This window comes from Mytilus trossulus, chromosome 4, assembly GCF_036588685.1.
Source record: "Mytilus trossulus isolate FHL-02 chromosome 4, PNRI_Mtr1.1.1.hap1, whole genome shotgun sequence".
Classification (NCBI taxonomy): Eukaryota; Metazoa; Mollusca; class Bivalvia; order Mytilida; family Mytilidae; genus Mytilus; species Mytilus trossulus.
In genome coordinates this window covers 72935632-72961973 of record NC_086376.1, presented here as the reverse complement: position 1 = coordinate 72961973, position 26342 = coordinate 72935632, and the positions used below count along the sequence as shown (strand labels likewise).

The 26342-nt window shown below is 30.1% G+C and overlaps 2 protein-coding genes across 2 annotated transcripts; one reads left to right on the top strand and one right to left on the bottom strand.

The window, feature by feature from the left end:
• The first annotated feature begins 1312 nt into the window (after window positions 1–1312).
• LOC134715922 (E3 SUMO-protein ligase ZBED1-like) lies at window positions 1313–3185 on the top strand. The gene is made up of 2 exons (XM_063578486.1): window positions 1313–2045; window positions 2540–3185. The coding sequence occupies exons 1-2, from the start codon at window positions 1911–1913 to the stop codon at window positions 2957–2959; spliced, it is 555 nt and encodes a 184-aa protein (XP_063434556.1). The 5' UTR covers window positions 1313–1910; the 3' UTR covers window positions 2960–3185.
• A 1-nt stretch (window position 3186) lies between these two features.
• On the bottom strand, window positions 3187–20700 carry LOC134716801 (uncharacterized). Its single transcript, XM_063579808.1, has 14 exons — window positions 20627–20700; window positions 13906–14031; window positions 13513–13590; window positions 13105–13276; window positions 12525–12601; window positions 11546–11696; window positions 10984–11042; window positions 9871–9993; window positions 9564–9635; window positions 8946–8975; window positions 8290–8489; window positions 6199–6438; window positions 5801–5864; window positions 3187–4081 (listed from the first exon to the last, which is right to left on the bottom strand). Exons 1-14 carry the CDS (start codon window positions 20672–20674, stop codon window positions 3227–3229), a joined length of 2295 nt encoding a protein of 764 aa, XP_063435878.1. The 5' UTR covers window positions 20675–20700; the 3' UTR covers window positions 3187–3226.
• Window positions 20701–26342: the final 5642 nt, after the last annotated feature.

Genomic DNA, 26342 nt, shown 5'->3' with positions numbered 1-26342 from the left:
TTAGCCATAGGAGCTATGTTTCTTGACATACAAGGAAATAAAATAAAAATTTATACTAGATACTCTGAAACTCATTTAGCCTAAGTTTGGCTGAAATTGATACAGCAGTTTCAAAGGAGAAGATTTTTAAAGTAAGTCAACATGATGAACAAATTGTGAAAAAAGTCTTTAAAGGGCAATAACTCCTTAAGGGGTCAATTGACAATTTTGGTCAAATTGACTTATTTGTAGATCCTACTTTGCTTAACATTTTTGTTATAAACAGTTTATCTGTATCTATAAAATCTATAATAATATTCAAGATAATAACAAAAAAAAAAATTTCTTTAAAATCATCAATTCAGGGGCATTATACCTGGAAAACCAGTTACCCAATTCGGCTGAAAATTTCAGGAAAGGTAGACCTTGACCTAATAAATACTTTAACTACTTGTCTTATTTGCTCTAAATGCTGGAGTTTTTGAGATATAAGCCAAAAACTGCATTTTACCTTGTGTTCTATTTTTACCCATGACGGCCATGTTTTTTGACGAAATAGAAAATAAAACACAAACTTTATTCTATACACCCTACTGATCATTCAGTTGAGGTTTAGTTGAATTTGGTTGAGTAGCTTTAGAGGAGAAGATTTTTAAAGTAAGCAAATATGATGAACAAATTGTGATAAATTGTCATTCAAGGACAATAACACATTAAGGGGTCAATTGACAATTTTGGTCATATTGACTTATTTGTAGATCTTACTTTACTGATCATTTTTGCTGTTTACAGTTTATCTTTATCTATAATAATATTCAAGATAATGACCAAAAACTGCAAAATTTCCTTTAAATAACCAATTAAGCGGCAGCAACCCAACAACAGGTTGTTTGATTCATCTCAAAATTTCAGGGCTGATAGATCGTGACCTAATGAACATTTTTACCCCAGTCAGATTTGCTCTAAATGCTTTTGTTTTTGAGATATAAGTCAAAAACTGCATTTTACCCTCATGTTCTATTTTTAGCCATGGTGGCCATTTTTTTCACAAAATGAAAAATAAAACACAATCTTTATTCTAGATACCCTAAGGATCATTCAGCTAAAGTTTGGTTGTAATTGGTTCAGTAGTTTCAGAGGAGAAGATCTTTGAAATAGTTTACGACGACAACGACGATGGACGACGACAACGACGTTACGACGACGGGTGCCAAGTGATGGCAAAAAGCTCACATTTCCTTTTAGGAAAGGTGAGCTATATATGTAAAAGTCAGGTTAATAATCTTGTATTATTAAAATGAACATAAAATTGTTATAAACACTCTGTAATCAGGCATGGGGTAATCGTAATCAGTAATCGTAATCAGCTGTAATCGATTACATTTTGTCATGTAATCACATGTAATCAGTAATCATTCATTTTCTGATTACAAGTAATCGGAATGTAATCGATTACATTGCAAAAAACAGGTGTAATCATGATTACTTTTAGATTACTTTTAGATTACATTTATATGATTACTTGATGATTACAAATTTTAGAGACATATTTTTTTTTTAAATAAATCATGCTGGCACATTAAACTTAGGTTTACAATGTTTTACATTGTCCAATTGTCATTGATCTTTATTACTGTTTGAAAAAGTTTTGTATAACTATGGTTAAGATTTGAGATTGATTTAAGATTTAAACTATTTAATTAGAAAAAAGTGAAACATGTTTATTTTCTATACTTCAGTGATCACACTGGTTTAAACTAGAATTTTCTTAGTATTAACTCTTGCATTGAAATCTACTCACTAGTTATTTTCACTCTTTTTATTGGATATTTAAATTTTCTTTGTTGAAAGATTTTATTTATATTATAAGTCTATAACTAAGCTTTTATCTTTAATTTTTGAATTGGATGTTATGTTGAAATTTATATAAAATGTCTGCTTTGAAACACTTTGTGTTTCCCGATCATGCACCAAATTCTGGGACTGTGAAGGCAAAGTGCAAATATTGTCCAACATACATCTCTGGCAATGCCAAAACAACATCAAACTTTGTGACACATTTAAAGGTAAGTTAGTTTAAATAATTATTGAAATGTTGAAATATTATCATGATTATTATCATTTCTTGAGAGACCAAAATTTAGAGCAAGGGTATCAGGTCTACAATTTGTACTTTATAAATATTACAATATTTTATGTTTTCATTGCTTCAAACATCTATATAAACTTTGAAAATACTTCCAATTTTTAGTTTACACAAAATGTTTTTTTTAAATGTTCAATATTAAAATATGTTATATAATTGTGCATGTAATTAATATTAGCAATTCATAACATTATTTAATAATGCAATTAACACAACACATTTTTATTACACCTATTGATTGTCATAAAATTTTAAATGGGGATTAACACCTGTAAAAACATGTATACATGTCAATTATGTCCTCAGGTCAAACACAATAAGACTACAATGTACTTGATCATTAATTAGTCACTGTCTGTTTAATTCTTTTTATAAATAATAAATAAATAACCATGTTTTTGTTTTCTTTTACAGAGAAAGCACAGAGACATTTTCATTCAAAGTAAATCTGAGGATGGTACACAAATATCGCAAACAAATATAAGCAACTTTACAAAATCTACATCAGTTTCAAAATACTCTGCCAATGATGCTTCTCAAATGCAGATTACAGATGCTTTGGTTTCATTTGTAGCTGGAAATTTAACACCACTCTCAGTTGTAGAGAGTCCTGAATTCAAGACCTTTGTCGAATCATTGAATCCAAAATATCAACTTCCTAGCAGGAAACATCTTTCTAGCAAAATATTACATCAGAAAGCAAGCAATATTCAATCAAATATAAAGGAAAAATTACGCTCAGCAGAAAGTGTGTGTCTGACTATCGATTTATGGTCTAATCGTCAGATGAAGGGATTCTTAGTATCACTTTACTTAACTTGTATATATTTATGATATTAAAAAAATTCTATAGATTTAGTTTGTTGATGTTATGTAAAATATACAATGTAATCATAAGTAATCACAAGTAATCATGATTACAATGGAGAAAAGTAATCTAATGTAATCAATTACATTTGAAATTGGGTGTAATCATAATGTAATCGATTACATAAAATAAGCAAAGTAATTGTAATGTAATCGATTACATTTCAAAGTAATCGACCCCATCCCTGTCTGTAATCCAATATAATTTATAAACAAATACTTAATGCAAGTAATTCATCCAAATATATCATCTAAGAAAGACAAATCAGGTTTCTTTGGTTTAGCACTGGCAATGGCAGACTTAACATTGTTATTGTTATGATTATCATTTGACTGGTGATCATGACGTGTTTCTACAGTCTTTAGTTTCTTCCTTGGTTTAAATGTTACACTCTGTCTTTGAGAATCGTCTTCTGGTAAGTTTTGAAACAATTCTGTTGGGTCAATATTTAAAGAGGTTTCATCTCTACTAGAACAAGATTCATTTATACCGTCATTATTACATTTACTTTCAACTTGGTCATGTAACCTTTTAGATAGTTTTGTAAACAGGTAACTATTTGAAGTTTTAATTGAGTCGTTATTTTTTTCTTCACCTAAAATGCAAGTTTCATCACTAATATTTTTCTTTGATTTCATCTCCATGTCCTTTTCCTCTTCACAAACAGGAACAGTGTCAAATAAATCGTTAGAGAAATTTGTTTTTGACTGTACGGACTGGTTTGTTTTCGTAATTTCCAGGCGCTGAGGTACAATATTGTCTCTCTTACTAGATTCACAACCTGAGTTTTTCACATTTATTTCGTCTTTTATATCTTCTGAGTCCATAAAATCTAAATCTAATATGTCTTTTGTTTTATTACCAGTAGAAGCGGTTTTCTTTTTAGAGAATGTTTTTCTCTTTTTACTCGAGGCACTTATACATGAGGGATCCACTCCATTTTCTTCAGTTACTTCCACCATGGCTGTGTAGTTGGATTCTGTTTTAGTTATTATAATGTTTGTTTCTTTGTTGTCTCCCTTTTTTGAACAAGTGATTATTGGCAGTTCTTTTTCCTGAATTCTATGCAGAATATCTTCTCTTCCTGCCTTAAATTCAAAATAAAATTTCAAGTAAAAGATGACAATCATTAATTTTATTAATCAACAAAAGCTTCAAATAGGCCAGCTTGCTTGAATGAGTAACAAAATGGTATCCACAAGTTGAGCAGAACTAGTTACCTGAGACTAACCCTGTTTTTGTCGGGTTTAATGTTGCTCAGCTTTTAGTTGTCTGTTGTGTTTTGTGTACTGTTGTTTGTGTATTAATTTTTTTTCGTTGTAAGTCATGGCATTGTCATTTAGTTTTAACTAATGAGTTTGAGCATCCCTTTTGTATTGTTTGTCACTCTTTAAAAACAAAATGAAAGTAAAGCTTCATCAGGAAGGAGGTTGAATTCAATGTATGTGTTCCAGACCATATGAGTATTTGGACTCGTACGGTCCGACCATACCATACGGTTGGACCTTATGAGTATAAGCCAACAGTCTGGTACGAGCTGACAATACATGTTATTTTTTCATACGGGATTATTTAAATAAATTGAAACAAGCATTTATCACAATCTTTATTTTACTAGTGATTTTTAGTTTTAAAATTTTTTATTGATAATTTATTACAATAGGATAAAATGAACAAACAAACAATTGAAATTAAGTATTTGTTTAATGGTAAATCTGAATCCTATTTTGGTACTATCACCCAAGGTGACACAATTCAAGTAACGTAATATTTTTGAAAATTTTCATGTATGCAGTTCATGCATGTTCCTTGGCATTTGCATTTGTTGGTAAAGTTGCTAAATATTCCAAAACAATTGACCTCCCACATGATATTTACTTCCAATATCTTCAATTTCATTGATCATAATTCAATTAATGTATTACTGATCGACATGCTAGATACAAGAGATTAACAGATTTAATAAGCGTGAATTTAAAAAAAAAGTTGAAATATAAAGTTTTTGTTTCAACTAAAATTGAACTTTTTTTATATTAATTTGATAGGTAAGTTTTGTTGATCTGCTATATGCATTTGTATCTAATAAACCTGACCATCTTTTTCAATATTAGTCAGACCGTATGAGTATTTTGAAATACTCATACGGTCTGGAACATATGAATTAAGCTTCCATCACTGCAATTCATAATTTACCATAATCTCTTTTAAATTTAACTTAAGAAGCTCTGTTTAAGACTGAAAACTATATCTACCTGTACATAAGATCACTGATGTTATCACATGTATCTTTTAGAAAATTGAATTATGTTTTTGTATTCATTCAAATCATTATCTAAAATTCAGACTTATATGTACGTAAACTGAAACTTATCCAATTAAGCTATGGACTTATTTATCTAGTTATAATTCTTTTTAATTGATCATATATATACTACTGTTGTACTCATCAATTTTGAACAATTTCATAATACTAGAAAAAAAGAGTACACATTTTCCATATTTTACATCTATAATCAATTATGTTATTTTGTCTCATTGGTCAACAATAGTAAATAGAAATAGGAAGATGTGGTGTGAGTGCCAATGAGACAACTCTCCATCCAAGTAACAATTTAAAAAAATTAAACCATTATAGGTTAAAGTACGGCCTTCAACACGGAGCCTTGGCTCACACCAAACAACAAGCTATAAAGGGCCCCAAAATTACTAGTGTAAAACCATTCAAACGGGAAAACCAACGGTCTAATCTATATAAACAAAACGAGAAACGAGAAACATGTATATATTACATAAACAATAGTTAATACCTGTTTGAGGATTTCTGTAGCTACCTCTACAAGTTCCTTCTCCGACATCACATAAGCTGTAGATCTGGGAAAATATTAATAACTAATTACAGCTTTGTGAATATAAGGACCAGAAATTTAACAACATTTTACTTTCATGTTAATTTCGGTTACTACAAGATGTTCTAAATTATTAATAATAAACTGCTAGGTGTAATGTGTCATCTCATTAATTTGATTATAAATAAGGATATGCATACAAAATTTCTCCTTTAAAGAACCTAATTATCAAGAATTTTGAACTTCAAAACTAGATGTATTACCATATAACTGCTAATACCACTACAGTTCAACTTGTTAAATGTCTACAACTTTAAAAGAGTTAACTGTTAAATATGGTTCATGATATTTTCTCTTACCTGGCTTTCTTCTGGTCTGATGAAGCTGTACTGTTGACACTGTCAGAACGATGACTTGACAGGGATGAAGATGAAGCAGATTTACTGGTACCCAACATCCACTTAGGTAGCTCTCTTGTAAAAGATTTGTTCTGAATTATGACCTCATCATCACTAGATACATGTGTACTGTCATCAGGATTTAACTGAATGGAGGGGTCTTCTTTTTTCATCAGGTAGGCTTCAAAACTTTTCTGAAACCTGAGATAAATGATAGTATTCACTGTATGAGCTATAAATCTAAATAAAGCATAATATAAAATCAAGACAGTTTGTGTTTGTGAACAAGAATTTAAAGGTATCTTGCCTGTTTTGTATACTGGTACTTATATTTTAGCTGATGGATACTTTAATAAATCACAATAATGATATTTTAATAACTTTAATGGAATACTTAATGTATCAGATTTTGTTTAAAAAATACTTGTAACATATCTAGATGGTAAAGAAGACCTTTTTGTTCAATAAACTGAATATGACTTTTTCCCTTTGTAATACTGGTTATTTCAAGCATTTCTGTCAAGTTTTGTCATAATCAGTTCAACAGTTTGAGAAAAATCTAGTATATTGAATTGATTGATTGATTGTTGGTTGCTTAACGTCCAGTGGCAAATATTTCATGCATATTCAGGACGAGGAAGGGTGTATTGAAAGACGACATCTACAGCGATTTGAGCAAAATTTCTTTGACAAATCCAAACCAAGCCGCATCAGGATAGAATAGAGTGTGGACCAATAAATGATCAAATATATATCTTATCTGCCTACAAACAGTTGAAAATGATACACAAGATGATTTTAGGAAGATAAAATACCACTAATAAACCTCTTTGTCTTCTTTATAAGGTCTCTTTGGGTCAATTTATACTCTCATTTCCTCAAAATTTCAACTTTCAGGCCAATAAATAAAAATATTGGGGTAACTTTCACTCATTTATGGTAGAAATGTTATAAGAAATGAGTAATTGAAGCATTTTAGCAGAATGAACAATCCATATAAAAGTTTACTGTCGTCATGGAGGTTTCAATAAGTCCTAACGTAAAAATTAAATTTACGCCGCGTTGAAAAGAGGGAAATAAAAGGCTTCTCTTTTAGTGAATAACTTGTCGTTACAACATTAAAAATAATTTCATCTACTTATAACTATATATTTATTTAAGTATTACCTAGGAAAAAGTTATATCATAGAAAAGTATAAGAAATAAGGAGAAAAAGCCCATCCCCCTCCAAAAAAATAAATATATGCACTTAGTATGGCTTGTTCTGTCAACTGAATATTCATGGTCCAGTCCTATTTCAAGACAATTTTCTCATAAAATGTGTTTTGGAGACTCAATCCACTCAGAATATTTCATTTTTTGTATTATTTCACTTAAATAGCAAGAAATTTTAACACATGAGATTACTCACAAGGCCATAGGTGCATGTACAGCTTCCCATATTAGGTGTAATACCACCATTGATTTTCCCCTATTAGTCTTTGTTAAATTTGCACTTTTCAAAAAATTATGCAGAATTTATCTTTGTTTCAAATAAAGAAATACTTGGCATGAGTAAAGTTTTATCCTGTCCAGTTTTATAGAAAAAGTTTCACATAACATTTCATTGCATATAAGAAAATAACCATCATTGGAAGTTAACCAATCAAATTTCTCCCCTTATTCTATCTGTGTACAAGGTTTAGTCACCATGTAACCTCAAGATTACAAAATTTTCTTTAGAAATCACAAATGTTTTGAAATAGCCAAGACATATGTTTATGACACAGAAATAGTTTTACTGCAAAAAAATGTAGGATTAATTACCTACAACGGTCAAATTCATGGGAATATTTTTTTAGACCTACTTTCGTATGCAACCGGATGTGACGTACCATGATTTGGTGGTATTACACCTTAAGGTGCGATTTCATTATTAGTTCATATGCACTTAAGATTAGAAATTGAATAAATTGAATAAATTAAATAGAATCTGATTTCAAACAAATATTGAGAAAGTTTAATAAATGATTTATATTAAGCAATTAAAAAATGTACCAAAAAATAACTTACTTTTCAATGGAATGAATATTTGATCCATACAGGGATGCTTTAATACCCTGGCTTACTTCCCCTGATAAACAATTTTCATGGAAATTATCTTTGAGGTTATATAAAGGTAAACAAGGTGATTGGTCCTCTTCAACTCTGAACTCCATATCTTGAAGAAAATTTGGCTGACGTGGTGATGTGAAAATCAGTTTATTCAAAATCTGAAATATTACGGTATAAGTGATGAATTTTCAATATATGTAATGTGTATGGTTGTATTATTTATTCAAAATTGTGAAGAATTGGATATCAGTCAAAAGAGAAACTGGGTGAAGGTGACATAAGATAGCTATTGAATGTGATACAAATTAACCAATAGCTCAAAGAAATACTGGTAATGTTCTATTACTATTCTTAATCTTAAAAAGTTCTGAAATATTATAACAAAGAAGTTAAAAGGAAATTATCTGATGAATATGACATACAACAATTCTCAAACATTTCTCAATTTAAAAAAAAATATAATATTTCCAACAAATCCAAGAACAGGCAATCTTTAAATCAATCAAGCTTTTGCAGCATTCTTATAATTATTAATCTTAATAAATGGACATCTCTTATTAAGGTATATCGGAAGAGAATGAAATAAACAGATTTTAAAAATATATAACACTTACTAATGTCGGCTTCTGTAACACTTTTGAAGCCTAAAAAAATCAAATCATCAGCATAAACTCACATTTTCTTAACGAATTTTGATACTTTCTCTCAAGTATAGCAGTAATATTGCAGTAATGAATGGACAGATGTAATATCACCAGATTAAGTACTATTTGAGCATGATTTCAAAGAAAAATTCTTTAATAGTGTTTTGTATATCATTGTGATGCTTGTATATAATATCACTAAAACTTAAGTAAATAGTGGGTATTAATACAAAATTTCATATGTTATTATTTTTTTTTCTTGCTGATACACACAAATAATATGTCTGAAACTATTGCACCAGCAAATTGCTGGGTTTTTTTTCTTTTTCAATGGTATATAAATAAAGGCAACAGTAGTATACCGCTGTTCAAAACTCATAAATCCATGGCCAAAAAACAAAATCGGGGTAACAAACTAAAACTGAGGGAAACGCATTAAATATAAGAGGAGAACAACGACACAACATAATTATTTTTTCAAATCCATAATGAAACTGAGAATGGGGATCTTCTTTATTCTTTACTAAAATATACTATTCTTCTTGTGTGAATAAAACTATTTTCAAGTTTAACATTTCAGATACTCACATTTACATGTTTTACACCTGCCGAATCTGCCATTTTAGAAAATGTATTATCTTGAAACAGCATGACTGTGTTCTAAAGATAAATAAAAAAAAAACACATTTTATTAATATATAAATTGGCCAGATACATTAAATAATGATTACAATTCTTCTTTCCAAGAAACATTAATGACCAGAATAAGTAGATTTCTTGAGTTTTAAGGAACAAATTGTGAAAGACGTTACACCTATGACCAGATGTCTTACTTAACCATATTCCTATACACGTTATTCCTGTAAAACCAAATGGTTAATTGCTGTTTCTTTACCTTATTAAACAAGTCTATACCATGTGACCCTTGAATTGTCGCCAGTAACCCAGGATTAGGTGGCAACGTATATTTTACTGCTTCTTTATCAACACTGTATAAATACACAGGAATATCTTCTAGCTACAAGGAAAAACATCATAAATATCAATAGTGACTGTATTTAAATCTATAATCGTTGCCAAAAAGTCATAGTCTTACATAAACTAAATGTAAGGTAAATTATGATTGTAAAAATATAATGATATACTTTTCCTTGGCTGGCAGGAAGCCATAAAAATATAAGTACTGGTAAGCATGTTTGATAGTTTTAGTTTCATGAAAAATTAGCAACTTCCCATTTTTACTTCAATACAATAAGTCAATTGTTAACTTCACTGTTTAATTTGATCGTTTTTAAAAGTAAACACAACTTTTATGTCATGGGTCTCTAGAGAAGAGTTGTGTCACATTGGCAATCATATCACATCTTTCTCTTCTTATATCAGTATGAGTTATCTCCCTTGCCTAATTTAAAGAGAGAATTCTTAGAAATGTTCTGTATTACATTATAAAATTGAGAATGGAAATGGGGAATGTGTCAAAGAGACAACGACCTGACCATAGAAGAAACAACAGCAGAAGGTCATCAACAGGTCTTCAATGTAGCGAGAAATTTCTGCACCCGGAGGCGTCCTTCAGCTGGTCCCATAACAAATATATACTAGTTAAGTGATAAGGAACACCATACTAATTTCCAAATTGTACACAAGAAACTTAAAATTAGTATGGGTTGATATGAGGTCATGTGGAAATATAATTTGTATAGTTAAACATAAACTTAGTAATTTTTTAGATTGAAAATAAAGATTCATAGATATCTGAATGTGAAAATTAAAGCTTTATGGAAGCAAAATTCTTTGTAATATCAATTCAATTCTTACTGATATACGTTTTTTTTCTAGGTCAGAGAATTACAAGATAGTATCTAGTTATACGTCATTAACATGTTAAAGCTGATCTGACACCTCAGAAATAATTTTTTTACCACCTTCAACATGTTCAAGTCTATCTCTTTGTTTGTTCTCTTTATTTATTTCAGATGTAAAAATGTGTAAACAGAGTGGCAATTACCTTTTTAACAAGTCCTTCCATACAATTCTTTACCTCTTCTTGAAAACTAGAATCCATATCTTAAAAAATAATAATAGAAATTATGAACAAAACAAAGCAATCTCTTATTTACCTTGCAAAACATAAATCTGGATAGTATCTACTTTACAAAAAATATTAATTACTAGGCTTGATTTTTAGAGACAATCTTGAACTTGCTGGGTCTGGATGTTTATCACAGAATACATTGAAGTAGTTTTGGAGTGATTATGATTTTGTTCTCATGTGCTTTCACTTTTATATATTAAAATCTTCATTTAAAAGCTGTCTCATAACTCCATAAGCATCTACCCCAAAGCAATTCTTTTTATTACACATATCATGGACTTGGCCAATAACCTTTTAAGTATGACTTAAATAATAAATTTAGTTTAGTTTTTCTAATAAAAAAAAAAAATAACAACAGATAAGTTTCTCTTACAATTAGTAAAAATAATTTACAATAAATAAGTTTCTTTGATAAAAGGTTGCTTTACTAAAATATCAGATGACATTTTAAAGTTGTTATGGTAAATTAACATACAGCTGGCATTTTTGGTCAGATCTAACAATATAAATATCCTTCCATGCTGACATTTCTGGATCCATAACTGACAAGTCTTTATAATCCCTGCTTTAATTGACTCCTCACAAAACACAGCCTCCCATTGGAAAAACAGTCCTGGGATATCAGGCTAAAAAATAATAAAGTAAACTATAAGTTAGAATTTTTCTCAATGTTAAACACCTAAAACAGAATTTAGATCTGCATTACTTTTATCTGCCTAGTTCCCCCTGTATTACCCCTGACTGTATATTGTGTCAACATTTGATGTATCATTGAAAGTTTATTAATTCAATATTTTACAATGTATTTGGATATTTCTCCTATATTTTTATGGGGTTATATCTTAATATTAGATCCAAATCTTTTCTCTACCCATTGGGGGCCTCAGTGGCAGAGTGGTCTACAGTAATCATTAGCCAGTCAACACTGAGTTTTTGAGTTCGAACCCCTCTCATGCGGGTACACTAGACTCCAATCATAATTGACTAGGATTGTCAGTTTTCCTATCAAAAGTTATGGTTTTCTTTGGATAGTTCGACTTCCAGGAAATAGCCTAAATGAAGTGCTTAAATGTGGCGTTAAAACACCAAAAATATACTGTAAATTCAGAAATTAGTGCATGCATTTATTATTTAAATTTTGACATTTTAGACTAAAATGCAATTTAAAATTTTGCAATGATAAGAAAAATCCTGTTTAATTAGGACATATAAAAATGCAGGTTGAAATTATTGTGATTATAAACCATTAACATTTTTTGCAATAATACATTTGTAATATAAACATCGCAATAATTTCTGAATTTATAGTTTTCCATTATACAATATGAATCAGAAACATGTGTATCTGTGAACTGCTGCACAGCTTGAACTTTTATATTCACAATTGATAAGATACTATAAGATAAAGCTAGTACAAATTTCACATTAATGAGTCCTATACATGTATACATTACCTGAATATGTGTTTGTAGAATGACAGGATGTTCCTCAACAATAACCTTGAGATCTTCGACTGATGTTGGGTCATCAACTGTAAACAAAAATAAAATTTAAAAAGGAGAACAAGAAAGAAAAAGCCTACATTTTTGGCCCTGAACAACAAAATTAAAAAGTATCATAAATCCATCAATTTAAATCTAACCAAGTATTACTATTATATACATATTGTATGTTTTAATTATTTGCTTCATGGCCTCAATTTTCATGTATTTTATTGAGATGTTTAAGTTCTAAAATACTGTACATATACTATAATTAAAATGTCATAAGCATGTAAGATGGAGAAAAAAAAACATAAACATGCAAGAAGACATGTCATTTTCTCAGATGCTTTATTTGGACTCCTAGAGACTCTTACTCTTAAATGTTGTGCTTAGCAAAGAAGTAGAAAAATACCAGTTTTGAGGTCTTTGGTTTGACCTGGGCTGGGAAGGAACTCATGCTTCCTCCTTTTCAAGCTGGGTACCAGAGCTGATGTCAACAAGACCACCAACTCTATTGTTTTTCTAGATACTTAGGATATCTTCAACTTACCTACATGATAAGAAAGTTCCCCTGTGGAACTATCAAACCATTTGGTCAAGTTACTGTCCAGTAATGGTTCCCATTCATTATTATCCAGCATGTAATACTGGCGGGACCAGTACAACTGTTTCAATCCATGTTTGGGTTGTACTGATACAACAGCTATTGTTTTTGATGGAGTCTAGTAAAATAAATTAATAATAATAATTAAAACTTTATAAACAATAAATATGACAAAATACACAATTAAAACTAACACTTACATGACTTAAACTCTTTAAAATGTTTTAAAATAATTGAAAAAAACTTGCACAGAAGAGGTAAGTAATTTAGGTTATTCTTTAAACATGTACACACATGGAAATCAGGTTATAAGTTTCAACCTATTACTGACTAAGTTCAATGTTTAATGAGTACCTTTTTCTTCACCATATTTATGTAGGACTCCCAGGTTGATTTATTGCAGTTTTCATCATTGACCACAACCTTTTTGTTCTATAATTAATATAAATTTAAATCAATCAAACAAAAATACATAATATCCATACAATACATCTATACTGTTAAAAGCATGTAATTTACAAATTAACGTAGTATTGGAATTTATACAACCTTCAGTACCTTGAAAACATGATGCTTCTGACACAAACGCTTTTTATTATAATTTAGGATATGACAGGATCAAATATATGCAATTCAGCAAATTGAAACAAACCTCTAGCACTGTTTTGTTTTAACTCCCATATGATTGGCCTTACATTTGTTTTGTTTCACAATAATTGATTAAAACTATAGTATTTCTTAACATACCTCTTTTAACAAAGAAATCACTTCCATAATAATATCTCTCAGTCCAAGAGTGTTATCTGATAAAAACATTTTCTTTGGAATAATTTCACTGTGTGATTTCAAGAGAGAACTATAAAATCTCCTGCCCTAAAACAAATAAAATAAACAAAAAAAAATAACATTTTTATTTTTATTATTTTACTAACGTAATTGGTGTATATCATGAAGTGGATATTTATTCTTTCCATATTACTTGATCTTGATCAAAGCAAATTTACTCCTTTCCATAAGTGGGACGAGTTAATGCAGTAAGATTGTATTCTACTTTTCATAGGCATGATAAGTGTGGAGAGTTTGCAGAACTTTAATCTTTAGGGTTAACTCATTTTCATGTAAATGGAGTGAGTTGGTAGTAAAAAAGCAGGATGGCATAATATTAATTTCCATTACTGATGGGGAGAGGTAGCACTACAGTCCTTTAGTCACTGAGATTCCACTCTTTTTCATACTGAGCAAGGTGAGTTTGTCACTAAGAACTAAAATTACTCATCAGGATTTTACTATTTTTCATAAGTGAAGCAAGATGGCAGACCTTTATTGGTTTGATTTTTATTCTTTAAAAAATTGAGGCAAGTCATGCTAGTTGGCAGGACCAGAGACATATACATATTGTATATTACATATATTTCTCTTGCAGGACTAAATTCAACAGGATTTTTTCCCATTTTCATAAGTTGGGCAAGATGGCAGGAATAAAGTCAATAGGATTTTACCATGTTTTATTGATTGATTTTTTGTTGCTTTATGTCGCATTAGCACAACAAGGCTATATGGCAGCAGTACCATGTTTTATAACTGTGGCGAGTTGGTAAACCAGAGTTTGGTGAGAAGGTACTATGTAGAGACTTTGGTGAAAAAGTATTGAATCAGCAGTGGGGCAAGTTGTCATGGATTTTCTACAACCTTGTAAGGTTCATCATAACAAATGGACAAATATGGCCGTATTTTCACCTCAAAAACTACTCTGTGTACAGACTTACCTGTAAAGTTTGGAAAGTTTTAAGGACTGGCTTCCTCTAGACATCAAATTCAAATTTAATTTGCATATGGGCATTATTTTTTTCTTCCTGCAGAAGGTGTGAAAAAAACCCACCTATATTGCAATTGATAATTTCAACTCAGCGGCGTTTTACGTTTCCACAAATTGGCATTACTTTTCCGCGAAAAAAAGATGACGTTTCCGGAAAAAAAACTTAATAATTGTTTTTAAGTAAAAGGTTTATATAAATGTACATGATGTACATTGTATTAAATTGTTTGTTAACATTATTAAATGAATGATTACTATTAATAATTAACTAATAATCATGCAAGTGATATTTTAAATAAAAAAAAATGAAAGTAATTAAACAATTTGGTTTCTTAACAAAATAAGATGATCAATATCAATTCTTTTACAATAAATTTTGATAACATCTAATGTTATTCAGGAAAACTACAAGTACCATTATTATATACATGATATATGGTCAAAAACTAATTTTATTTATCTAAATTTTCTTCAAATCTCAAAACAAGAGTTGTGCATAAACAATCACTGAAAAGACCAAATGCCCACCTAGTTATCATCAAATTTTGATAAATGTTAAAAAAAAATGCTAATCATAATGAAAAATGTTCTTATATATCTTAATAAATAAAGTTAATCTTATAAAAAAAATGTTTTTAAAGAAATTGTCTTGAAACTGATTAAATATGTTATCTTCAGTTTGGTTAATTTCTTTCAAAATTTGTCTCCAGAAAAAATAAAGTGCACTGCTAAAGATGGTGACACTTTAATGGTCTATTAATTAAATCATTTTTTTTCAGTCTATCATATTGTCAATAGTGCTGGACTGGCATGATACATATTCTTGGTATACATTTACAAAGAATATTTCAATCAACCTAGGCCTTTTAGATAAGTTAATAATTGCAGGGACTTGAATGAATTAAGACTTTTAAAGTCCTTTATAAAAAATGAATTTAAAGAAAAATCTAAAAATAAAAACTTATGATAAAAACTGTAAACTTGATTGTGTCAATAGGTAGAGAATTTTTGGTCATAATTTAAAATTGACACATGATAGAAAATAGGACAATATAAAATTCCTAGAAAGGATAGAATGTGTAAACTGGTAGGTCAATGAAGAACACCTATTCCTTGATCTTAAAATTAACAAAACAACTATGAGATAATCCATTTGAAAATTATTTACCTTCTCATTATAATGTCTCTAACCCAAGAACAAAAAGTAAAAGAAATGCTTAACCTCTAAAACATGGATCATGTTTAAAATATCATATGACAATAAAAATATTATCAAATTTTGCTGTAATGAATATTTTTAATACTTATAAATATTGTATTCAATAAAGAAATAATGAATTGCCTAATTTTTATTTAGCATAAGTCCTAAAGACAATCTTAATCATATATATTAAACAATGTTGAATACAGATCAGTCTATCTACAATACTAAACCATTTTGATTTTAGAAAATCAATTTAAGAAACACCTTGTCAATAGAAAAAGGCAGGCATTGTAAATGTTTGCAGTATATTTGAAAATGATATTCATTTATTCTTCACTACCAAAAAATAGACTTAATATAAAAAATAACTTAAATTGATCAAAAATTATTGAAAAGGTACATGTATTTGTTCAACTAGTTTTATTATTTCATTTTATTTTTCAATTTCTTGTCATAAACACAGTTATTAAATTTGACAAACACATACATATATATTTTACCTGAGACACCTGACCTGTAAGTTATATAATTTTAACACTTCAATGCATTCAAGATTTCCCTTTATCCTTGACAAGTTTTTGATTGTGTATTAAAAAAGCAACAGGGGGTATGATGATGAACATATAGGGCCACCATGGTGAACATATTTTTTATGGCCACCATTAATAAGATAAAGTCACAGGTAGTACTGTACACCATTCGTTGTTCTCTTTTCCTCTGGGTCAAGGGTGATGCCCAAATGGTTGGTGGAAATTTCAATTGCCATTTATATAAAATTCCAATATTTATCCTGCAATTGGGTGTTCTACTATACAGATACAGCCCTACAGATATCACTTTGCTGTATCTGTATACTATACAGATATCGCTTTAAAGCTCTGCCCACTGCCGGACTGAGTATTGTATGAACCTGTGTGACCTCAGGATGTGTGTTGCATTCGCATTCCAATGACATAGTTATTGCGAATTAACGATTACTTTATACGTTGTTTGTTTTCAAATATTTTTTTAGAGCAACAAAACTCACACAAATTTTCTGATAACATACACACATACAGTCAGGGGTACTACTTGTACAAGTGTATTTTATTTACTTGAAGAAGTGAAAAAAGATATACACAAATAAGTAAATAAATAATGTTTGAATAATCTCCCCTTAATTTTCTGAAAAATTTACTTGTACAAGTAAATTTTTCTTACAATCCCACAAAAATCCTCTAGTTTTGAGATGGAAAATCATGCCTTTAATGATTTTTCCCAGGTTTGCTCAAATTTTTTCATTAAAGTTCAATGTTTCATCTCATTAATTCATCAAAGAAATTGATTGAGCAAAGATCTTGTATATTTGCGCAAGGCAATCAAAAATTGCTCCTTTGGGGCTTGTAAATGAGCAGTGTTAAGAAGATAACAGACAAATGGGACTTTCATTGTCCATGAAATTACACTTCAATGATTAGTAATTACACCCCAGCTCTATTGTTATACTTCATAGTTTCTATTTTTGAAACACGTGTAAATTTAATAGATCTATTGTTACGAATAACAATGGATTTTGACCACAGGCTGTGACAAGCGGGGTTTCTGGAAACCCCTGCTTCTACATCCCGCAAACAAAGTCCATTGTTATTCGTAACAATAGAAATTGATTATTCTTTAAAAAGCATGAACACAAGAAATTACTAACAGTGTTTACTACAAATTGTTTCATGATATTAAAAAAAATCATTTAAGGAAATTCCAATAGCGAAAAAAAAAAAAGCATTTATTTTAAATAAAAAAAAATCCTTCAATTACTCCTTTGCTGAAAGTAATATTTTTTTTTATCCCAGTCATATGTTTCTATTATAAAAAGTTTATTATAACCCGAGTCAGTAGTTATATCTAGTAAATTGTAGCTATACTGAGATCAGAACATTTTCTTTATAAGAAAGAAAAAATAAATAATTTATCATACATGTACATTCAAATGTTTTTAATATACCAGGTAAATTTGCGGGAAAGAAATAAATACAAATTGCGGAAACGTATATTTCAAATTTGCGGAAACGTAGTATTGGGACTTTGAAAAATTAGCGGAAAAGCAATATGCCCCGACTCAGTTACTACCTTTAACTCATTAGATGTGTAAATCCAATACAAACTAGTCGTTACCTGAGAGGAAACATATCAAAGTTGTTTATTTTTACACATTCTGCAGAAATGGAAAAAAAAATGACCATAATCCAGGCAAAAAAAAAAAATTTTTTTTGATATGCAAATTAAATTTAACTTTATTTATTTTTAAAAAGTTTTTATTTTTCTGTTATGCAAATTAAATCTAAAAACTTTGTATCTAGTAAGTGGATACCAGGCCTTAAAACTTTCCAAACTGTACAGGTAAGTCTGTACACAGAATAGTTTTTGAGGTGAAAATACAGCCATGATACACTGTATATTTGTCCATTTCATGATGAAGTTCATGAACCCTAAGTTTTCCCCCTTCTTTTCTTTATATACAGAAAAACATCAATTGGTTGATAATTATTTTCTGGTGCATGCAAAGTTAAACAATATTGTGAATGATTAAAAATATGGGTTTTTTTTCAATTTTATATATATACTGTCGTGATGAGTTTTCACTGCTCACATCAACATGTACAACTTTTTACTGTTTCCGATTATTTTGCGATTTTTGTATGTCAAATAACGGCGTCATATGTTTTCGTATGAAGAAAAAATTTGATCAATACACAGACATGAAATGACTATAAAAATCCAAAAATAAGTTTTTTCTAAAATCGTGGTTCTGGTAACTGATTGAATCATAAATGAGGTTAATAATATTTAATTCTTTTGAGTTCTTGAACTATTAAACTTGAAAATAGTATTTGGTTGATGTTTCATGTGCTGAAATTTTAACATTGTGATGGTTTTTTTCAGATTGGCACTGAGTTTTTACAAGACATTTATTATCTTTATTTAAAATTCAGTTTTCAAAATTGTGATTAAATGTAAAAAACTAAGATGGTTTTCATCTGTACATGTATGTATTAAGGATGTATAAAAAGAATACTTCAAACTTTCTTGGGTAGGGGTGAGCAGCTGAGACATCAAGTACCCCACCCTTTTCATATATTTCGTTTATTAAAAATATATACCTTGTCATATATTAATGAACAAAAAACAGACCTATAGATATATTTGGATATTTTTCATCTTCTTGTACATTAGAGTTTACAAAAATTTTGAGGTCCCGCTCATTTTACGCTTTTGTTTAGATGCAACGCAGTCGCAATAATCACACCTTGCTTTTCCAATAAATTCTTCACTCCTCTATTTGCCCCTTTTAAACTTTAATTATGAAGAAATTTAAATTTGAAAAGACAATAAATATTGTTTTATCAGATAAATGTAGTAACACTTCAGATAGTATCACTTTTACTGAGTTTACATTAATTAAAAACTGATTTGTTGTTCCCTCTTGAAGGACGCTAACACTATGCTATGGAATTTCTTCAAATGTTTCATGTTTGCAAACCTTTCAATGTTAATTAGGTGGAAATGTCAAAATGATTGGATTTATTGCATCTATATCTAACCTCAGTAGAAATACCACATTGAATAAAGTTTAATTGGTTTGACAAATAGCTGATGCATTTACGACTGAATTTTAAACGCATCAAAAATAAATACGAACATTTGATTAGATTCAGATACTTATAATATACTGTGAATTCATTATTTTTCGTTGGATACCAATTTTCGTGGATTTCGTGGATACAGGAGAACCACGAATTCAAATGTTCAACGAATAACAGATTTTCTAAAGGAATGAGTTTAGACTTTGCCAAAACCACGAAATTAAATATCCACGAAAATGTAATTTTTCCTCATACCACGAAAATTGGTACCCACGAAAATTAATGAATCCACAGTATCCAGCAAGTGATAATATCAACATATTGATATAGTTAATCTGAATTTCTCACCCTTTTCATACATCATGAAGCATGAAATAGTGACCTATTGAATTCCAGCGGCTCATCTCTACCAGTCATTACATAGGAAGTGCCCCCCCCCCCCCCCCGGAGATTTTTTACATTAACATGCCACAATAATTGCATGTGTACAATCAAAACCAATGAAATATGGATGATATGAAAAGAAAACGGCTGACAATACAAATGTGTATAACTATATTCACAGGCACTAGACGTTCTGTCAATAGAATAAAAATATTGACAATGGGAAGAAAATAGTGTCCATGTATAATAAATCTGACAGAACATCTATACTATAGAGTATAGTGGCTGTGATATATATGTTAAAAAAAATGTGCATCTTTAACATGTTTAAGTAGTTTTATACAGAAAATGATCAAAGGGCGTGAAAAAATTAAGTGTATGATATGATGATGCATTTCATTCAAAGTATCAAATTCACATCTGATTAACATAGATGGTAATTACAGAAAATGATGGGCCATTCATCAGCAACAAATCAAACTTTTCCGCCATACTTATCGCTTATATCATCAAATAATGTAAACACTGATATAATATTGTTGAAATAGCATTGAAATGTTTTTAGAAAAATCTTTTATAAAATTTAGATGAATAAAAAAATCAAATAATTTTAAAAATAGTTGACAGTTTGGAAAAATACAAATATTTTGGTATAGCGTAAGCGGTTGATTTTTTTTTTTTGGAAAATGGCACTAAGGGGACGACCATTTGATATTCTGGGGGGGGCCAGGAGGATTTGTTTTTGATCGGTTATTTATTTTTGTAAACTGAGAGGACAGATTATTCATTTTCTTCACTATTGAAGCAAGATTTTTCATTTTCATTAAAGCAAGGGACTGATTATTCATTTTCACAACTATATTTATGATATTCGAAAACATACAATTTTAAAAATATTTGTTAATTATGAATAATACATGTACAGTCAAGTTCTTGTGTACCATTTAATCAAAATTAATCATTATCCCCTGCAAAAATTTTAAGATTCAAGATTTTATTCATAACCTCATGCAGACACATACTTGTGTACAAAAGGACAATATATACAAACATATTAAGATAATACATATTACGAGACAGGACAAACGAAACACAAATACATAATATATTATAAAAGACAATTGGTATAATTAGATTAAGTATATTATATTTTTCTTTCGAAACGAATCATTTATATACCCAAGGAATTGTATATTTAAATATATAATTTCCTTGATATACCCAACCAATATACATGTATTGCATACATACAATGTACATAGTATTTAAGTTTGGTTCTACGTAGCCTTTTTCAAAGTATTGTCAAACATATTTCGCCGAGCGAAGCGAGGCAAAAAAATTTTGGAAGGGTTTTGGAACCGCTGAAGGCCCAAGAAGCTAAAGACCTGCTGAGTTATTTATTTTCAATACATTCCAAGTCAGGTAATTTATTTTCAAACTACCAAAGAACAAACCATTTATTTTTGCAATTATCAAGGCTGAGTTATTTATTTTCAAAATCCTCCTGGCCCCCCCCAGAATATCAAATGGTCGTCCCCTAAATTTAAATTGTGTACAATGGTGTAAGACTGAAATTACGAATCTGCACACACAGAAGAAGTCATTTTGAAAAGGTAAACATGAAGATCTAAGTTTTAAGCAGCTTTTTACTCTGTACTCTGTCTATGAATAATTTTAATAAGAAATTAAGGAGACTTACTGACATAATATAATTTTCCTCACGTGTGATTATCATGAAAATTTATTGATTCACTCATTCAGTCGGTTGATGGTCGTTTGGTAACGAGTCGATTATTTTTAACTTACTAGGTTGTTTTGTACCTGAGACGTTTTTTAACCTTATAAATATCAATATTGTGACGAAAAATATTTAAGTATGAGGACTTAAACTAAAGTGTTTATTCTTGCAGTTGTGTTGTGTTGTTGGGTGTCTACGTTTCACACGTCCACTGACAAAAAATGATAAGTATACTCTATAACAGGTTGGGCTCAAGTCATGAAACATGGGGTGGTCCCAGGTTTGTGGGATGAACACGTTTTTCTGGGGTCGAAAAACCCCACAAAACTGGGGTAAAAAACTTCGTTCATAGTTTACACATTAACTGTGAAAATGCGCACCATGTCAGCTGTTGTGGTAATTTTTATCACAGGAATCGGAAGTTCTATCAATAAAATTCTGTAAATAATAAGGTCGACTATCAATAGAGCTTCTCGTACAAAAATGAAATACAGTTTTTGGTATTGTTTTGTTAATTATGCACTCCATAGAATTTAACAAAAGTCAAAAGATTAATCAACCAATAGAAAGCTTTGTTTCATACTGCATATGCATTGTTGTTCAAGATGGAGTAATGTTAGTCGACAAAGTTAGTGAGAAAGACAATTTGTCTAGAAAGTAAAGAAATGATATGATATTATTGATAAATGACATGATTTTTACACTTCCGGTTATGAAGCCCATCTATCCGGAGACTTACGCAAAACAATATATATCGCAATGGCAAACAACTTAACGTAAACAAAAGTTCATGTTGGATAAAAATTACCACAACAGCTGACATGGTGCGCATTTTCACAGTTTATGTGTAAACTATGAACGAAGTTTTTTACCCCAGTTTTGTGGGGTTTTTCGACCCCAGAAAAACGTGTTCATCCCACAAACCTGGGACCACCCCATGTTTCATGACTTGAGCCCAACCTGTTTAACTGGGTAACCCTAAAAATCTTTGGTAGCGTGATTAAGGGAATTCTGGTTTACATAAATAAATAAATGGATCCTGGTGAAGTCTGCACGAAGTCTTGCAAGTTAACATAAACACAAAGTCGATTAAAAGTGCAATACTGTATTATTCAAAATCCAAAGTACATGTAACAGTAATACAAGTTTATAACATCTTAACAGGAATACAGGACATCTCGGCACACTACAAACTCGGGACATGTAAAACTCGGCATAGTACAAACTCGGCCTATACAAACTCGGCACACTACCTATACATACTCGGAACATAATGAATATATTTATGGAAATTTTATTTAATAATTACGCTGAGAAAATTTTTAACCATAGGTGAGAAATGGAACATATTATAGGACAGAAAGTCGTATGACAAAAAGTTACAAGTCAGTTCTGATCAGGTCTGACATAAATAAGAAAACACTTATATAAAAAAAAATGTGTTACAACTTTTATAAATAAAGCTAATTTTTAATTAAATTTTAATAAATAAATATCAATATTGATAAAAAAGTTGTTTATGCCTAAAATCTAATAAATGTTCATTTTTCAAGGCTAATAAATAAAACCTGAACTGTTGAAATGGATACATGTAAATGTAAATGTAATAAAAAGAAACATTGCAAGATCTTTCTCTCTTATATATTCAAATAAATGTCAAAAAATCATTTGTGACTTTTTGTCCTGTGACCTTTTTTGTTATTTGACTTTCTGTCCTACATTCTTTATTTTGGTAATTGATATATGCTATGTGTATCTAAGGTGATGCAGTCCTAGCCAAAATTGTCGCACTCGTTTTTTGCATATCTAGATCCTATGTCTTAAAACTAATGCACATATTAATGAACACAATCAGTTACCAGGAGGATGATAACTTCGGGAGCACCTGCGATCACTCCTAGTTTTTGGTGGGGTTCTTGTTGCTTATTATATTATTTAGTTTTCTATGATGTGTCATATGTGTACTATTGTTTGTCTGTTTGTTTTTTTGTCATTTTTAGCCATGGCGTTGTCAGTTTATTTTCAATTTACGAGTTTGACTGTCCATCTGGTATCTTTTTTTCCTCTTCTATAACTAATAGATAGCCTAATAAAAAATGACGACAAATCATTGTGTAAAGACGGGAAAAAGGTGGCCGTTTCTACAGGTCTCTCGGGTGATATAGTTTTTAGTTTGATCCCGAGAGTTTGATATTCGTGATCAAGAAAAAAATAACCAGAAACAACAATTCTTACTTCAATAAGTCTCATGTCTGATAAAATTTAAATGAAATCACCAGTATTTCTGATAGACCAAAAAGGATTTTAAATCATCAGATCACTAGAAGAAATAATTTACAGTCTTAACAACTTGTAAAGAAATTAGGGTGTATGTGGAAAGATTAAATTTTCCAAGATTTTCGGAGTTATCCATATTCGAATGGCTTCGTTCAAAAATATCATGTTCAGTGATTTAGTTTTTTATCACCATCGCAATGGTTATTTCATCAAATATGATATTTTTCAATAAGAACCTTTCTTTTCAATGGAGAGTTGTCTCATTGGCAATCAAACCATATCTTCTTATATTTATTAATCAGAATTTGTTTCTTTTTTTTTTGGTTAGGTTTCTGCCTTACTTGGCGTATACCATGCATCTCTTATTTTTATTGTGTCATCAGTGTATTTTAATTGGAGTAACATGAAGTAAAATTTCTCTGTAGTCCTTTTTTCAATGATTGATAAAAAACAGCAAAATCAACTGACCAAAACGTTTATTATCAATGAAGTATTTTCATTGAAGTAATTAAACATATATAAACAGATTATGTACACGATCTTTCTCTCTCTCTTGCTCTCTCTCTCTCTCCCTCTCCCCCTCTCTCTCTACTCAATAGGAAAACACATTTAATAAATAAATAAATAAATCATATATCAACTAATGAACCATTCACAAAAAAAAAACACAATTCCTATTTACATACAGACACTAAGTGAGAAGTTAACGACAAATAAAAATGTTACTTCCTGCATGCATTCTTTGTATTGGCAGCAGTGATTAGTCATCAGAGGGGCCGTACACTTCCCAGAATTGGTGGAGCCGGCCTTCCAAATCCTTGAAGCGGCGTCGCTGATGTCTGAGAACCTGTTCCTCAGATACCAATCTTAGAGTAAGATCCACGATCTCAGCTTCTCTCATTAACTCTGGTATAAGGACATAAAAGCTTACATTCGACTTTCCTGAATTTATCCTTGGCACTTGAGTTAAGCCATTTCGATGTGGCGTGTAACTTGGTGACTTTAGAGTTGCATCGTTTGTAAAACTGTTTGCAACTGTATTTGATGTTGATGCCTGTTCTGGTGTTGGCACTCGTGGTAAACCATTTCTGTGTGGTGTATTGACTGGCGATGCATAGGGAAGATTTGTTGGATTGCTCGTAACTGAAGGTACTTCTGTGAATGTGGAAATTACAGAGTTTGATTTTCTGCTAATCAAGGAGATATTAAAGGTACCATATCCTGTCAGTGTGGAACGTTGCTCACTGTCTTGCTCTAATCTAGTGGATTCTACAGGAGCATTTTCTGTTGTGTTCTTGCATAGATTGCAAGTAAATGCAATGTCAAGCTTTCCTTTCATAAGACGACGATAGTCTGTTTGAGTTATGCCTGAAAATTCGAGAACAAATAGTAAAGAAATTAATAAGACTTGATATAGCTTGGAGCGAGATATGTTTAAAGTGTCAAAGTAAAGAGACACTTCATATAATTTTTTATTATAAATAAGATAACTGTACGTATATTTTTTTTCATAAGCATTTTTTAAAGGTGAAGATTCATCTAACTAAATCATATAAATGATAGGAATGTTGGTTTCATAAATACACAAATGCAATGCAATAGAGGATGACAAACATTTTCTTTTGTATTGCAGGAAAAACGCTTCCATTAGACCAGTTTTTGAAAAATCAACAAAGGCTAAAAGTATAGAAAATTTTAATAGCCTCAATGAAAAGGAAAAAAATGATAAATATTCTCTGCACATCAACACAAAAACAGGTAGAAAGCATATGGTTTTTTTTTTTTTATAAAGAAGTCATTATAGCACTAAGGATAGGGGACTCATAATGGAATTTTGAACTATTTTAAATAGTTTGTTTAATATGATTATACATGTTTTTTTTCTCATTATGTAAATATTATGTTTTTGTCACAGATCGTATGAGTTGATTTATAAGGCAATAAAAGTTTGAATTGATAAATTCGTTGACAAAGTGAGAGAAAAAAAAAAAAAAATATATTAGAATTTAATTAAATTATATACATACCTGTATTACAAACTCTGTGTACCCATCTTTCACAGTTATCACAGGTTAGTGCTTGTTGTCTGGTAGTGACAACACGGGAACACTCGACACAATGGTCTGTGCCCATTTTTGGACGAAA